Source organism: Varroa destructor, unplaced genomic scaffold (assembly GCF_002443255.2).
Source record: "Varroa destructor unplaced genomic scaffold, Vdes_3.0 BEIS01000003.1, whole genome shotgun sequence".
NCBI classification, from domain to species: domain Eukaryota; kingdom Metazoa; phylum Arthropoda; class Arachnida; order Mesostigmata; family Varroidae; genus Varroa; species Varroa destructor.
The window spans coordinates 33,473,361-33,490,177 of record NW_019211456.1 but is presented as its reverse complement, the minus strand read 5'-3'; the positions used below and the strand labels follow the sequence as shown (position 1 = coordinate 33,490,177).

Here is a 16,817-nt window from a genome sequence, read left to right as displayed (position 1 = left end):
ATATATAGTCCAACTTTATATATTGGATAATACGTTAAAAGACCGTAGGTATAACTGCAAGAGAGCAAGCTATAATCTACACATTCTAGCAATGCAGACGGAGCTCTGACTATTGACATTTGTTGCCGTGAAATGTTATAAATTGATTATGTATTTTTTAAAAAGCATGGAAAAATGCACGATTAATCAACCTTGCACTTCGTCTCCCGATCGACTCGTAGCGCGAACCCGCCCTTCTCCGAAATGTGCCTCTGGGACCGTGCAGTTATAAATGGAACTCGCGTTACCTTTCAAATAGTGTCGGTTCCAAGAGCGTCAACATACTCGTGTCTTCGCACGCAAGATTTGACTTCGTCCACAAGAACTTCCTCAATCGAACGCTACCCTTTAACGAGCTGGTTCGTAAAATATTCATTTCAACAGAAAAAAATATTCTATGATTACCCCTGTATTCGTCGTCACAGTATACTGTTATCATCCTAAACGTCTTTCTCTTTGTATATTCTGATTTGGTCTTATGCTAACTGACATGTTTGTTGTTCATTTATGCTGTTATCTTGTACAGTGTGTAGTTTCGCTAGAATGTATATTTATTTCGATACCAGAGCTATGATAACAATACTTATATTCACTATAACCTATATCAATAAGAAATTATGTATTCCTATATTGCATTGCTATGCATTAATATCTAGCAGATTCAAAAAATAGGTGTTTTTTACATACAGATTAGACGATGTTCGGGAATGGGTAAACACACTGGAGATCATTTTTTATCGGAACGGGAGTTTTATCAACTTCGCTCACCTGACGATCGACAGGAGGATTTTTTCAAGAATCATAAAGGCCTGCAAGATGATTTTAAAATGCCAAATTTTATTCCTAAAGAGAAGCTCATATCGACGAACCTCAAAATAAACAGCGCTGATGTAATCACATGGACGCAATACGACGTGAGTAAGAAGTAGATAACTTGTATGATACAAAATTTATAACAATTATGCCCATTTATTGGTTTTTAGTAAGCTAATTATGATTACCAACCGTTATGATTATTAAACTTCGCTAGCCTGTCCTATTCGATGTGCTATATTTTATGGTGCATTAGGGTTACGTTAAATTAAATCCTTTTCTTTGTTAGGTTATGGACACGGTGTTGTGTCAGGTACAAGGCTCCCGTCGCGTAGTACTCTTTCCACCTCGTGATTCTTCTAAGCTCTACCTTCAAGGTGACAAATCGCTTGTGCTCGATGTTGACCAACCAGACACTGCAAAGTTCCCGCTATTTCCTATGGCACAACGTTGGGAATGCGAACTATCTCAGCCTGGCGATGTGTTGTTCATTCCGGCATTATGGTTCCACAGCTCAATCTGTAAAGATTTTGGTGTAGCGGTCTCATGTTTATGGCGCCATTTGGAACGAGACCAATACGATAAAAAGGACCCGCTGCATCATAAGGATCCGATGGCTGCTACTCGCGCAATGGACCTCCTAGCCAAAGCTCTAAAACAACTTGAGATCCTGCCAGATGACTATCGTCAATTTTACTATCGCATGATGATTAATAAAGTTAATGAGAAGTTGCCCAGGGATTTTGTTCAGTAGTACAGCAATACGATCGTCGCGAAAATGAAGACGAAACAATGTTATGGGTTTAATCTGATCGCACAATGTTCCTGACAGAAACGCTTCGCGTAGAAGGACTGCAGGATTCAATCAGTCGTGCTATATTGTCTCTTAAATTAAGCTATTTGCTCATTTATGAGCTTTTATTAAGTTTTAAGCAATGCGATAGAATCTAGCAATTGAAAAACAAGTAGCTTTTCACAAAAATTAACAAAGATACTAGTCGCTCCTTGAGAACGCTCTGTCTGCCATTTGCTACCTAAAAAACAAGCTCTTACATGATAGAGTCATTGCCGTACATTAGTAGATATACAGGCATATATATATATATATATATATATATATATATATATATATGTAGCACGGTATTTTGATGTCATATTTATGGAATCGAGGTGCATGAAACCAGTATCCATTCGTCAGGCTTAACATATGCACACAGGGTTTATAAAAAGTGTTGGATCCCAAAACTGAAAATGGCACTGCCATATCTAAGTTTGCAGCGCGCTAGTGCCAATAAGAATAATTAATGATAACTGTCAATGAACCGATTAGGTATTTATAAACTCTGTCTTTCGATAACATTTTTGGAAAATTTCAAAAAGAAAAATCTCAAATTTAATACATATAAATATATATGTATTAAATTTGAATCTCAGCCGTCTTAAGAACTTATGAGGACTTTTTAACATATCAACCCTGCGGGGTCTTGTCTCCGCGCAGTGGTAGTATTTTATTGATTGTACGTGAGAATTAGCTTCACTCATTTATTCTGCTCTCATTTTCGATTGAGTGCGTATGTATGTATGTATGTATGTATGTAATACACAATTGTATATTAGAAAATTACAACTTGTATTTGATGACATAAAGGTTCCGCGCAGTGAAAGCATAGCTATTATTATTTTTATTATCATTCTTACTCGAACAGTTGTCAAATCAGTTGGTTTCCGTGTGAATACATGTGGAATCAGTACATTAACTAGTAGTAGTGAGGTCTGTTAAAGGAAGAACCGTGGAATCATCAAATATAGAAAGTCAAATACGTTATAGATACATTCTGGCCATACTCCATAATTACCTGAGTAGCACTTTAGCTATGGTATAATTTTTGTCAAGCAAGATGTTCCTTCCGGGTTGTATTTAACACTGGGTATCACGATGACAACAATAGCTCGTTAGTCAAAAGCAAGCCTATGCATGAGTAATGACGAGGGGCGGCGGTGGAAAGGGCTAATTAACCAGTTTACTTAGAACGACAGTTGTACTAAAGCATTGTTGTACGCGTGTTACGCTTCGTTCGTTTATTTTTCTTCGGTAATACAGTCTCGTAAATACCTCTAAGTGCCAAGCAAAACTAATAGATGGAAAGCATTTCTGCTCACATGTGATTGTAATTTATTTCCTTCTGTAGTTATTTTCTATTGAACGAATAATTTGAACTAGTTTAAGTACTTACTAATATATGATCTAAATCTTCATCGGCTACTGTTTCGTTTCGCATAATTTGCCATCCATTTTTATTCGTGTAGTTAATTAATAAACAAACATGTGTTTCTGTGTGTATGTCTATGTAATTCTACTATGCTTTATTATACAATTTCATTTTTGTATAGAGTGCGCAGGTTTTTGTCGATTATTTCAAATAAATATATTTTTATCACTACATAATTAATACATTTGATAGTGTTGTGATCTTGTGATATGATTGATCTCATCGGTCGCTGCTGAAGCACGCAAGGATTGTGATGTCATATGAAGTGAAGGAGAAAACTGGCAAATAGACATGTTAGAAACGTCCAATGATAAGCCATTGCAATAATGATGATGTCAATGTGTATATGTGCAGGTATACATGAATGTAATTATTTCAATACTATTGTGACCGTACTGTAATTTATCTAACACATCATTCGCACTAACTCAATTTGAAAATAATCTGTAGATTATCGACGACGTGGTAAGGTGTCAAGTTTTTTTCCTTACTGAACGCCAATTGTATATCGTTGGTTGCGTACATCTCCTATCGCTAGATTAACCAAGTTCTCGATACACCTACTACGACGTCCAATGATTCCTCCGATCAGTTTAAACTCAAGGCAGGTTATTAGATGCAAATTGAAGCGTCATAATCAATCCTACCTGTATTGAATCGTTGTTGATTCGTACCTTCAAGTGACGCTTTCGCTGTAACGATGTACAAATTGGCCAGCTGAAATTTCCCAGTTCAGTTTTATAGGGTTTTCCATCTCTATTAGACTGTAAAGACTTGATTATCAGCCAAGACACACAGTGGCGATGTTGCTTATACAGTAATAACGATTTTACTTGGTCATAGACCATGACCCCTGGCTTTCAGCCGACGATGATATCAGAACAGCAAAAGCAGTGCTGACCCGAGAATATTAATACTAGCAGTACGGTCTCTCCTTTCTTTTACCGGGCATAGCCGCTTCTTATAGTATTCAACTTCCGATTTATTAGACTATGGCAGCTTGAAAGCGCTTGTAAACCTGATAAGTAATAGATTTAATCAGAACGAAAATGTATAATGGTGACCGTCCTTAACAAGTATTGAGTTGTGGAAAACTAATGCTACCCGGAGAGTGCTCGAAAGAACAGTAACGATCGCAGTAGTAGCGGTAGATTGAAAGAGGACTGAATTAGTAGTTTTGTTTGAGATCGGCTTGGAAAGGATGAAAAGTAGCTTTTCGATGATCGACAACAGATCGATCATCAAATCAATCAGCATATTCGATTGCGGGGTTAGCTATTCATGAAAGTTTCAAGAGAATGCGGCTCAGTCACTAAACATTCTCTGTGCTGTACATTGTGTAATGTATACTGTTGGCAGCGAAACGTAGAAATACACTCTCGAGCGCTCCTTAGAGACAGACAGAGTGCACAAAACGTATTTCGGCTAAATGACGTAGTATGTATCATACTGCAGAAGCAGGAGACGCACGGAAGTAGCACAAAATAAGAACCACAAAAAAGAAAACAACAGAAATACACAGAAAAAAATCAGCGGGCCTTTTATAGACCACCTTTGGCCTAAACGCAATAAACGTTTTTTAGGTCAATCATAATTGTGTTTTTATTATATAGATACTGGGTACAATAAATAACAAAGTATCAAATAGAAGTTGAAAAGCGTAGATTACCTTGAAGAGACGGCCCGCATATAGGTGTACGTTTCGGCCCACTTTGCGATGAAAAAAACTCACCTCAATGTCACAGTGAATCTGAGTTATTTTAACTTAGATTCACTATGACATTGGGTGAGAAACTTCATGATTCAGATACCACTATATATAGGGCTATGAAATCAAATTCTTCCGTTTACTTTGAGAACGGTTAGATTACTGAAAAAATGTGGCTATACAATCTATCGGTAATCTGATATAGTTCACCTAATGGTGCATTAAATTTTCTGATTGTTACCGCTTTCGAGATATCAATACGAACCTTTTTATTTGATGTCTGAAACATCGTTCCGTAGATATCTTCATTTAAAATTTGTCTTTAATTAAAAATTTATTTAAAATTGATGCTGGGCGGATAATCCCGTTTCTTTTTATAATAGTTACTACAAATATAATATAATAATTATAACCTATAATTATTATCAAGTGCATTCGTTGTAGAGCTTTTACTATAGTTTTACTTGTTAGCAGATTTGAAAACTATACAAAATGTCTCATTTCGTGGAGAAACTTCATGAGATCTAACACGAATCATTATAGCGGGCTTATTTTGCATGCGAATAATATTTAGGTAATAAATTACTGAAAATAATCTTTTTACAGAAAAAATTTAATAAACCAAACCCGTAAGCAATTGACATTTGTTGCCATCTAGTTCCGATGGAAGATTGGGAAGAGCCACTGAAGGTAGTCATAGGGAAAGTTGTACGGTTAATACACTTTACACACAATCATGTTCGAGACACCAGCCCCAAACAACAAAAATATTCAACGTAGTGGAAAAATGTCAATTAAGAAGTCTTTTAAAATGTAAATATGAAGATGTTTTCCAAATGTAATGTATTTTAGACTTGTTCCATGAAAAAAGTGGTAATTTCTTGGAAGGATATATCTTACAACACCAATACTGCCTGAAATTACGAAGAATTTTATGTTCTCTCTTTTTTAACTTCGCTGAATATCACCGGACCTCATGCAATTAACTGAGTATTCCCTTTATCTACAATAGTATATCTACATATCTTAAGTTTCTACTACTTCCAAATCAGACGGTCAGATCATTCAATAACTAGGCGGTTGGTTTCTGGTTAACCTACCACTACTACGGATAAATACTACTACTAGATTTACTGCTATTAGCTCGATCCTAGCATAAATGTCTGCAATAATTAGCCATGCCCACCTGAGTTTGCTCCTTGAAAGCTCCTTCGCTTTTATTCTAAAGATAATATAACTTTATCGTGTTAACAAAATGCAAAAATTATACCTTTCATAGGTTCCGATGTTTTCATTTCTTTATTATCCGCATAAAATTTCCTCTTTACACTTGCTCATAATGTTTTCGGACACTATCATTAGTTGTCTATATAACTTGAAACAGCTAGAACTATCCCATTTTTTATTACACATTTACTTCTGGCCAACACGAGTTCTTTTATTCCACGAAAAATTATCCCCATAGCTTTTTTTTGGGTTACGTCTTGGAGCAGGCTCCTCAACAAAGTAGGTCCATCCGTTCTTTTCGCAAAAAGCAATCGCCTGCTCCTTGGAAGTAAATTGGGTACGCCTAAAATACAGTTATGTTTATTACTATTCATTTCAATATAAAATATTGCATATAGCAATTTGTAGAGCAAATGGAGAAATCATTTTCGAAAAACTGCTTTTGCTCGTCCTTGTAAGGGCCCTAGATACCCTCTAAAAGCTGGCTCAAATGCCATTTAAAATCTACAATAATTTTAAGAATTTCATATTGTTTTAGGTCTATATATAAGCAGTCTTACATATTTGAGAGGGGATCGCCAGTGGAGGTCCATCCCATGAGGTTATTCGTCCATCTCTCTCGGTTTTCGAATTCCATCTCCCATTTGTCGGTATTTGCCGTTCCGGACTGCATCGCGCTCTTCGTCGGAACAAAAATACGCACCATTCTAAAGAGAAAAAAGCCGCAGTACTGTAGCTTACGAAACACAACAGTTAGATCTTTCCGCAAGTTTGCTACAGACCTGGCTGTAGACTGCAGGTCTGGTTCATATTCGGACCTGAACACACTAATGCATATGTATTTATAAGACCTTATAGATTATACTCAATTTTCTGTGCCAGGTAATTTTGTGAAAAACATAGCGTTAATAAATATAATTACGCTTAGTAATATTTCAGTATCGCACAAAATGTTTCTTATAGTGAACACAAACTGTAGCCCCCGTTGCACTTACGCATATACGCATACTCGATCGATACCAGTCTCCTCTTTACTAACAGGTGTTGATTGCTAAATTAAGGTAAAAGTCTACACTGTCTTGCATTATTTGCCGTTAGCAGACATTTTCAACGTTCACCTTTAACGTACTAACCTGTTTGTAATATGCTCCTCTGGCACCCCCGTTAACGAGTAGATGGGGGCTTCAGCCTCTACTTCTATATATTCTTTTTTCCTCTCACGAACCAGAAATTCGTTGATGTCCTTTGGAACTAGCGCTTTCGCGTAACCTCGCACGCTTGAGCTTCCAACGGTCGCCCGCATCAGCGGGAATGCCCTGCCCAAACATAACTGCAATGGGTCTCGCATATTAGATTTTTCCTTTACCCAGTGCATTACTTACTTTTGGCAAATGAGCTATTACGCAAGATAGAACTCTTATTTAAAAAAAAATTATACTTTTTAAATCCCATATTAATAAGGCAACGAGTTTAGCTGCGTAATTGCAATTAAAAGATTAGCTAAATCTGGTACAGATCTGGTTATACAGTACAACTGTCTGTTATCATATTTTATTTTTGTAACCGTTAGTTGGGTGGATCCAAAAAGGACATCAAGTATCAAATGTTTGACACAAAAAAGCTATTGCATAAACTATCACAATATCTGTACTTGTCGCATAAGATGCCAATTTTATGCAACCCTTAGTCTTATGCATTCGATAATTTAGGTACAGACGCACGCTGATTATCCTGTTAGTTCTTTTAAATATAGCATCATAAATGCCATCTGTAATTAAACAAAAGCTAAGCCAGGATTGCAATCAGATTAATCTCTGCGTGCCTAAAACGTATCACAGTTTCAACTAGGATTTGAAACATTTTCCAGTAGCCTTTTCTACTATTTAATACAGTTCCATTCGATGATATAAAGGATTCTCTTTGAAGCAAATAAGCCTGAAAATAATAAACAACGTTTTACAGTAAACTCATTAACAGGAACATTCATGAAATAATAGAACTTAAGTTCAAATTAATCACCTACCACACTTTATACTGCATACTTTATTCACTCAGACTTCAGCAATTACGTTAGACGTTCTTGATATTTTTCAGTAAGTGGAAGTGATGCTCTTTGATTATTTTCACTTTGACCTACCTGTCGCAGGGACGCAGCCATGTTTGCTTCTGTTTCGTGTTTTGATTCCAATTCGACGTTCGACGTATGTTAATGTTTTTGTTGTATTTCCTTACCAGCTGTAACAAAGCATCTCCTTTCCGCCTGAATTCAGCTGCTGTGTAGACACTTTGCAACCTATCGCAACTGGCCGTCGGTACGATCGTAGCGAACCGCAGCTACGTTTCCGATAGCTGCTGTTGAGCTGCGGCTAAGCCATTGAACTATAAAAAAAGACGGGCTGGAGACAGGCGACAAAATAGATATCTCTCGAATCGCTGCGCGCTACCCGTCCATAGCTTAGGTCAATAAGTGCGTGCGGACGAAAAACGTAATTCTCAAAATCTTGTTGTGTGAGGAGAATTTCCTGTGCGTGTATACATGTGTGAGCCATCCGTCTGGTTATGTTAGGCTGTTCCACAAAGAACATTTCGTCTGATATTTTTCCGAAAAGCAGTTGCAGCTGGTCTTCTAGTTAGACAAAATTTTGGAGCTATAATAGTGAATTGTGTGGCATGTAAACGATGCTGGTGGGTGACGGCTGGTGCATGAAATTCAACTGGACTGCGACTTCAGTAACCGGATAATGATAACAGAGATGAAGTTGTGATGAGTAATGCAAAAACTGCCAAACAGGTGAGGACCGCAAGAGTCCTGCCGGTAAGTAAACTACAGTCGTGATCGTAACAAAGTTGGAGGATTGCATGTAGATAAAATTTCGGAGGCATTATCAACCAGCTGGCTAATTGCTGATCTTTAGCGCATATGGTGTTTAGTTTATATACACATTCGAAAATAACATACGTGGACAAAGGTGGTTCTTAATGGCGTAAGGTTTAGAGTTACGCGTAATAATTATAAGGAATTGTTTTAGGAATGTTATATACATATATATAATTTGTTTCATTCGCCCCTTCGTATTCCTAAGCCCTAAGCAGAGCTACGGAATTATGTGTTGTTGAAACATTGACATAGAATACGCTGGTAAAAAAGTAAGGGACACTGGAATATAATCTTTATACCGCCTTTTTTCCTAAATCTTCTAAAGCGTCTACAAACTGAAAGTTGTGAAAGACACACGGATTCGAAAATTGTTGAGAATGTAGCACCGATTATGGAGCAATCTGCATTACATATACATATGTGAATAATCTAGTATTACGAGTCATGTGGTTGAATTAAAACAATCAGTTGAAACCATGTTCGAGTTTTGCTTTTGGGGTATTCTAGTAGTTGAAATTTCTCTAGATTTCGCTATGACCTGACCAGTAGTCGATGACCAGTGTACAATAACAAAATCGTTGGTACTGATATGAGTGCGTAGCTAGTCAAAATATCACAAAATATCTGTCGGATCTGTAGACAGTCGAACAGACAAGTATTTGTCCATCTAAAAAAAAAGATAGACTACTTGATCCCGTTCCGGTATCAGGCGTCTCTAAAATGATACGGAATATATCTCTATTTAGGTTACAGCAATAGAACTAGATGAAATGTAACACAGCCATTTAGATCTTAAATGGAGAACGGTAGACTTGTTGTTAGGATGTCATAAGCGAACCTGACGGACTTTACAGGAACTTTTGAACCACGCGCCGCCAGACGACGAATTCGGCTAGTAAATACTTTAATTTTCTAAAAACTTGCCAATGAAAACCAGTCGAATTTACTTCGGTGCATGTTCATGGTAATGGCGGTACTTGCAATAAATACCAGGGGCATCTGCTACAATGTTAAAAATGAAATAATGGGTAAAGCTCGGTATCTCGAAATTCCTAAGAGACGCATAGAACATCGGCGTGGCTATCAAAAGCAATCAGTCAGTCTGGTTACCTTATAATCGGGTTAGACTTCAATCAGTTCCTGGTTTAAGCAAAGGAATATTTAACGTTGACATCAGTCGGCCTATTCTCCCAGTCTAAATCTATGTGTTTACGGGGCTTTCTACGCACTAGGAAGGGCAACTGATGAACGAGAAAGACTCATATCGAAAAGCCAAAAATTGCATATGGAAACTCGAATGATAGATATACTGTTGTTTCGAAGTCATCATAGCGTTGGAACAAGTGAGTGAAAAATAGAAATGATTTTTTAATATGTGTTGTGGGTACTCATCTTTTAAGCCTCATCAGTTCCAAATTAAATTTGAAGGTTCGAGCGGATCCGCTTGCAACAGCATAATATAATTTCTCCTAATCATACGACGCTTCAACGATAAATATTTCTTTTCCAACTGAAACAATGTAACCCCTGGGGTGATCGGGCAAAAGCCGTTCAGTTTTTCATAGCGGGTGACAGCGAAATTGACATACCAAGAGATTAAGCATAATCACTCTAGCCCAACCAGCTCAATAGTTATTCGATTTTAAACTTTGCTGGATTTGCTTGTAACTAACTAATAATTGATATATAGTTACCGTTTTTTCTATTGCTCAGACTTTAACGTGATATAACTGTTATTATGACTATATGTATGTGCATATGTAATGATGAGTTAATATAAGATTTTTATGAATAATTTGGCATATAAGTTTGTAGGTCAAGCCCAGCAGGAGATTACAGAATAGGAATAAAACTCTTCCGCTGGCTGCAAAATACGGGGCTGATATTATCGCGCAAAGAAGCTCTTGACTATCGGAGCTGTCTTTACGAATTACGTTTGTTTTTCATCAAAGACAACTTCTCGAACTGCGTGACAAATTTAAGTATGATAACATGCGATATAAGTTGTTCATAAAGTTCAATCGTTAGTGGCCCAACATCCCTTAGATCATGGGCTAACTCATGAAAAATTAATAATGTTGAGGTGCACTAAGCAAAGCTCTGATTATTGAACCGTTTAAGAATAAGCAAAGATTCACCCTGCATGTAAATAATTTTATTTTCAGTAACTCTCACCAATGGACCCACTGAAAACCTTCGAAAAGAGGTTGCTCTCAGGCAACCTCATCGACAGCACAAAAATTAAAACAAATCGTGAGTATTTGTTATCCTTCGTCTTATAAATTATATTTGCCAGATGCATACAGATAGTGTTTTTGTGATTATTATGACCGCAAAATTATCTATAGGTAGGGCTTAATTTACTTGATGTAATATGAACATCCTTATGCATAAAATCCATTTCATATTTAAGGCTATTATCATGAAACATTATCTATAAAAATTCATCTGTATTGATTAGATACATACACAATCCGTCAAGGAACATGCGGCCATATTTTTTCTGTAGTAAACGCATTCAGTTTCTAGATAACGTATTATATTACGAAAGCAATTATTTCAATGCACGTCGTGTAAATATTAATCCACATTTGAAGCAAATTCTAAAGCCACTTACAGTGATCAACTTTTTTAAGCTGTGGGTCAATGCTAGTTTGTCAGGTACGCACAATTTGCTTATATTGTTTAACATGTAGCTTATTGCTAATGTGCAACTATAAGCTCAAAGTGACATTTCCTTGGGTAAGATCTTATATGATATGCTATGAAAGTTCTTCTATGGTCCAACGTTGTTAACAATATACACTAACAGTTTGCCTTTAGCTCTTTATTAAGCAGCCAGCCTTTGAACCAGTATCACTTTGACTGCATCAGTCAGTTAAAAACCACAGGTCAAAAATACCGGCAATAAGAGTTACCGATATGAGGTCGTTGTATTAGGCCTTGACCTGTTGAATTTGTTTCTTTTTAGCCAGACCCTAGTCTGGAGAAGTCCGGCAAAGTGTTAATTTATATATCTATGTCTCTTTAAGGTCCTGCGTGGCTTTGTACGCAGCAAGTTCCCAGATTGTATCGAGAGTTGGAAGCAATGGTTAGCGTTCCCACCTCTCACCCCTCAGGGGCTGCAGGAGTACCGACATCTCCATTAGACACCAGTCTAGTATATCAACTGCTTCTCGCTTCAGGCCTACCTCAAACAGTTCTGGCGACACTATGGGATCAGTGCTCTCGAACGGCTCCTGGAGTATTACTGCAGCATGAATTCTATCAGGCTTTGGCCTTAGTCGCTGTCTGTCAGGTCAGTGCAGTACCGCGGGTATAAGGTGATCGGTCGCATATACTGTTGCTGAAGTCGAACTTCTTAAATACATCGTTAGCATTCGAATAAATGCTAATTTCATTTAGCACTCCTTCATACGCGTTTTTAAGCCTGCATACATCTAGGTAATGTATTTGTACCAAAGTTATTACTGCTTGTTGTAGATAATTTATGATAGTTTAATATTAACAATTGCGTACCTTTAACCTATGTGAATTTGAACGCAACTTTCAGAAAGGGCATCCTCCAAATCCTACTTTGCTCCTCAGTCTTCCGCAAGCACCCTTACCCCAGTTGGCTATTGCGGGGTATCCGTTACCGCTAACGACACCAATAGTATCTCCAGAAGCATCGGTTGAATCAGCATCTCATCCTCCGATAGGCGGAGCTGCAGCGATGCCATCACTGTATCAGCCGATTTCAAATGCTACAGATGTTATGTCAAACGCTTCGCTTAAGCATACAAACACCGCAACGCAAGACGATCCTTCAAGACTACATAATTCTGCGTTAACTTCAAGTCCGGTTTCCGCCGTGTTGTTAAATGGTGAAAAATCGTCAAATATGATGTCGGTAACGGGCGTTGACTGGGCTAGTAAAATGCAACCTTCTTTAATGGATAATAATGGTACTAACAGTAGTATGAGCAATAGTTTATCCACGACAAATGAAATGTTTCAAGGTCCCTCTGTTGCTTCAGCGGCGTCGCAACAGCCGACAAAAGATGCCCTCGAGGGCATCGTTACTGGTGACAACACTGACGATGATGATTTCGGTGATTTTGCTGATTTTCAATCCGCTCCTGTGGGGAAGTCACAATCACTTCAAGCTCCTGCTCCGAAGACGGTTGAAACGCTCGAGTCTTCATTCGCTGCATCACTACTTGTTGAAAGACATCAAACAAAGGATGTTATTACCTCAAGTGTCGCCACTTTGGGATCTAATGGTGGTCAACTACCTATTATAACACCGGACTTGTTTTCATTTGATATTATATTAAACGGAAAAAAAAAAGAACTTCGGTCACATGAAGCTGTTACTAGCCAAAGGAACACTAGTTTAAAGAAAAACGAGGAAGTTATTGAACCCAAGGCCAGCAGAGATGTGATCCCGCTGCCGAAAGCAAAAACCGATGGTTCGACAAAAGCAACCGCAGCTATGCCTAAACCTACGCCATTTTCTACGTTTCCTTCTGTGCTACCGTCGCTATTCAACTCGATAACAGTGCAAATGACGGAGACTGTTCAGCCGCCTACGGAACCGAATCCGTGGTTACACTATCCATTACTAGATCAGGAAACATCAAGTTCGGCTGGCTCAAAAGATCGAAAAACGACTACGATTAAGAAGCCACGCGACGTTGAGTCTCCGCTTAAACCAACTACTTCTCAAACGTGCACAGCTAAGACAATCGCGAGTTTCCCAACAGGAATATTATACAAATGTGCTAGTGCAGACGATGATGAATTTGATGAATTCGCAGATTTCCAAAGCGCTCCCTCTGAAAAAGTTACTCAAAGCGCTCTGTTAGGCTCACCGGAGAAACAATCAAAAACTGAGCAGTATTCTGAAACAAATCCAGCTGATAAATACTCTGTGTTTCGGATGTTGGAAACGGATCAACCTGAATCAAAGACGCATGAACAAGAAGATATGCTGCAAAACAAGATATTTTTAAAAAATGGCACACTGGACGCCTTCGACAACGAAAATGAGTTATCCGCTCAAAATGACACAAGTTCGAAAGTTGATATTCTAGCCTTAATGAAGCTGCCCACAGTGCCCACCATAAGCCTTGGTGATGAATTAAGTATCTTGGATTCGTTGACTATCTCATCGAAAGATGCGAATGCAAAAAGCTCTGCAATAGATGAACTTCAGGACCTTGATCTGGGCTATTCTATTATTGATGGGCAGGTCGCCGCTCAAGCTGTGAATTCCACTCCGGCGTCACCGGCAAAGTCCATCGTCTCTATTGGTAGCATTGGAGAGTCGCGAGGTAATCGTCGTCTGTCACTGTTTAACAAGGCTAACTATTCCGAGTGTGCTTCCCTGTCCAGCTTCGAGCTGGGACCGAACACGGAAAGCAATGGGTCATCACCAACTAAGGGGTCAATTTTATCTCTTGAACTCAATTCGCCCAGGCGAACTCTACCCGAAGAAGGGATCGACGAGAATGATACTCTTGAATGGAATATCGATGGTACAACAGTGGAACCTCGAGGCAACGCGTCTACCTGCAGTAACCTTGGGATGACTGTGCAAGCGGAAAACACAAAGGCTACCGATGAATTTTGTTGGGCGCAGCCTCCGATATTCCCTCCGCCAGACCCCACTACGGACTTCAGTAAGCCATCATCGGCCCTTCAGGATCTCACCGGACTTTACCTACTTCACTATCCCAATACGCAGGTGCAGGAAGGGAAAAGAAATGTAACGAAGGAACAGGTAGCGGAAAGCTGGGCGCGAGTTTTAGGGAAGGTGGCCGCTGTACTTGAAACTGCAACCCATATTTTGGGAAACGATCGAGGCGTGTTGACTGAAGTATTAGCAACAACTAAGGGGCAGAGATACGCGTCAAGTTTACTCGAAGTGTACAACGTCAGTCAGCAGATCAAAAAAGCAGCAGTTTTGTTCAATGTTGACGGAATAGAGGGCCCATTGGAGCAGGTTGAGAACGCTTGGCGTCGACAATTAGAAGACCTCACAGTCAGATTGGGCTTGGTAAGTCAGTGTAATAATAATAAACTTGTTATGTGCTTTCAAATTTTGTTTTTCAAACTCTATTGTGAGTATAGCCGTGTGTGTCGCTTGAATGGAAATGTTTTTCTAGACGCACAAGTTGTGCGAAAAGACGCGAGATATGAGCTCTGTTTAGAAACTAAGTCGCCTCTAATCAAGTGCGGAAATCTTACATTTTTGCTTGACTTCTTCGTGGGTCCATTGCAGAGCGTCATCTGTTTGGACCACCTCCTCACGCCACTCCAGTCTTCAGCGGACACGTGCGCAGTATGTTTATTACCTTTGGCTTTGAGACCGCGCCTGCTTTTCGGTGACCATGCTTATCATGCAACTTGCGCCAACTTCTGGGCCAACGTTCTAGCAGAGGGTCTTCCTTGCCTGAAACTATATTGATTCTGCACTTACTATATATGGAAGAACTTTCTCAACATGCTTCATCAGCAAATATTCCAAGGCTGCATGCTCAAAATATTCCCGGGTACATGCAGTTCTATTTAGCTAAATTACAGTGTAGAATAATGCAACTAGTATTTTTTCCTTGTACATGCCACTGCCTCAAGAAAGCTAATCGTCTAAAAGGCAGTTATGAAATGTACGTGACGAACCTGCGGGCGCTGTGTTGTTACCTTTCCGCTGGATCTAATCGCGACTGTAAATACGTATTTCCAAATGTTTCAATGAAGTTCAGACGCCCAGAAAGTGCGCACAGACGGTTTACAGCGACTGATACGATTAATTCTGTCTAGCTTGTAAATATACATACATTGAGATTCACTACAGATTGGTTAAGGTGAGGGAAACAGAGACATCATCTAGAGAGTTGTATTGTTTTCAACATTGTTCGTCTTAATTGGCGTTAATTAGGCGCGATTTCTTATAACGGCATATTCAGCCGAGCGATACAATGCGATTCGACGTGTCTACAAATGCACCGCACACATTGGACAGTACTCTCTGGTGGTACAGCGTTACTTTATGGCAGCACCATGCACTAGAATAGTGAACTCCCTAGGATCAACCCAAAAATTGATAAATTTATTTAAAATTAGATAAAAATTAGAAAAAAAAAATTTTTTTACTAGATTAACGGCTTCTTTATCGTTCATACCATACAGTTTGCATTTTTCCTCGCCCGGAGTCTATAATTCCAGAGAGAGAGAGTTGGAGTACGCGACGCCAATGACATCAACGATTACTGTATGCAAGTTAGACGTGGTGGCCAAGGCATGAAAAATTTAATAACGGCATGACGTATGTGGCCACAGACGTCACTCGTTGTGCAGTTGGAGTTCCCAGATGCACAGCAGAAGTTACTTCGCGGACAACCAATTAATGATGAGAAGTTGTGCTTACCTATCATCATATAATGCACGTATTGAAAAAAAAAAGCCAGAAGACAGGAAATCGGAAGAACTACATTAATTTAAAAAAATATTATTCATATTTTCTCGACGAACGTGCACAGCAGTTTTACTAATGCACAAAAGCATATCTAAGCTACAACTATGGTATAGCACACGGAATAACAACTTTGAGAAAAATCAATTATGAACCTACGTGACTACCAAGTATTTGCGCAACCACTAATAAAAAAAACAAAAAAGCAAGACGGGATAAACAATTATGTACAACATCGTACATCTATGTACGTAGGCAATGTAAGGCAAAGAGTATCAACATGACAGTATATAGATGAAAAGACAGATAGGATGGAAGGTGTAAGGACGGAGCAACAGCGGGTTTAGGTAAACGAGGAAAACCTAGTTAGCTGTATAATGTTTCAATAAACCTGTGATATAGCTGTGAGCCCCTGCTTCTTAT

The 16,817-nt window shown here is 38.7% G+C and overlaps 3 protein-coding genes across 6 annotated transcripts; 2 read left to right on the top strand and 1 right to left on the bottom strand.

The window, feature by feature from the left end:
* The first annotated feature begins 164 nt into the window (after window positions 1-164).
* LOC111246538 (tRNA wybutosine-synthesizing protein 5-like) lies at window positions 165-4,716 on the top strand. Its single transcript, XM_022796298.2, has 3 exons — window positions 165-398; window positions 729-953; window positions 1,142-4,716. Exons 2-3 carry the CDS (start codon window positions 747-749, stop codon window positions 1,604-1,606), a joined length of 672 nt encoding a protein of 223 aa, XP_022652033.2. The 5' UTR covers window positions 165-398; window positions 729-746; the 3' UTR covers window positions 1,607-4,716.
* A 1,378-nt stretch (window positions 4,717-6,094) lies between these two features.
* On the bottom strand, window positions 6,095-8,363 carry ND-18 (NADH:ubiquinone oxidoreductase subunit 18). Of its 2 annotated transcripts, none has more exons than XM_022795535.2 (4): window positions 8,195-8,363; window positions 7,191-7,387; window positions 6,618-6,764; window positions 6,095-6,400 (listed from the first exon to the last, which is right to left on the bottom strand). In XM_022795535.2, exons 1-4 carry the CDS (start codon window positions 8,213-8,215, stop codon window positions 6,244-6,246), a joined length of 522 nt encoding a protein of 173 aa, XP_022651270.1. In that variant the 5' UTR covers window positions 8,216-8,363; the 3' UTR covers window positions 6,095-6,243. The 2 variants fall into 2 exon arrangements, with proteins under 2 accessions (XP_022651270.1, XP_022651271.1); XM_022795536.2 differs by having other exon boundaries at window positions 8,081-8,221.
* A 107-nt stretch (window positions 8,364-8,470) lies between these two features.
* Window positions 8,471-16,802, top strand: LOC111246240 (uncharacterized). 3 transcript variants are annotated; one of them, XM_022795518.2, is made up of 6 exons: window positions 8,471-8,872; window positions 10,744-10,917; window positions 11,101-11,188; window positions 11,968-12,233; window positions 12,489-14,978; window positions 15,204-16,802. In XM_022795518.2, the coding sequence occupies exons 3-6, from the start codon at window positions 11,113-11,115 to the stop codon at window positions 15,387-15,389; spliced, it is 3,018 nt and encodes a 1,005-aa protein (XP_022651253.1). In that variant the 5' UTR covers window positions 8,471-8,872; window positions 10,744-10,917; window positions 11,101-11,112; the 3' UTR covers window positions 15,390-16,802. The 3 variants fall into 3 exon arrangements, with proteins under 3 accessions (XP_022651253.1, XP_022651254.1, XP_022651252.1); XM_022795519.2 differs by lacking the exon at window positions 10,744-10,917 and having other exon boundaries at window positions 8,471-8,848; XM_022795517.2 differs by lacking the exon at window positions 10,744-10,917.
* Window positions 16,803-16,817: the final 15 nt, after the last annotated feature.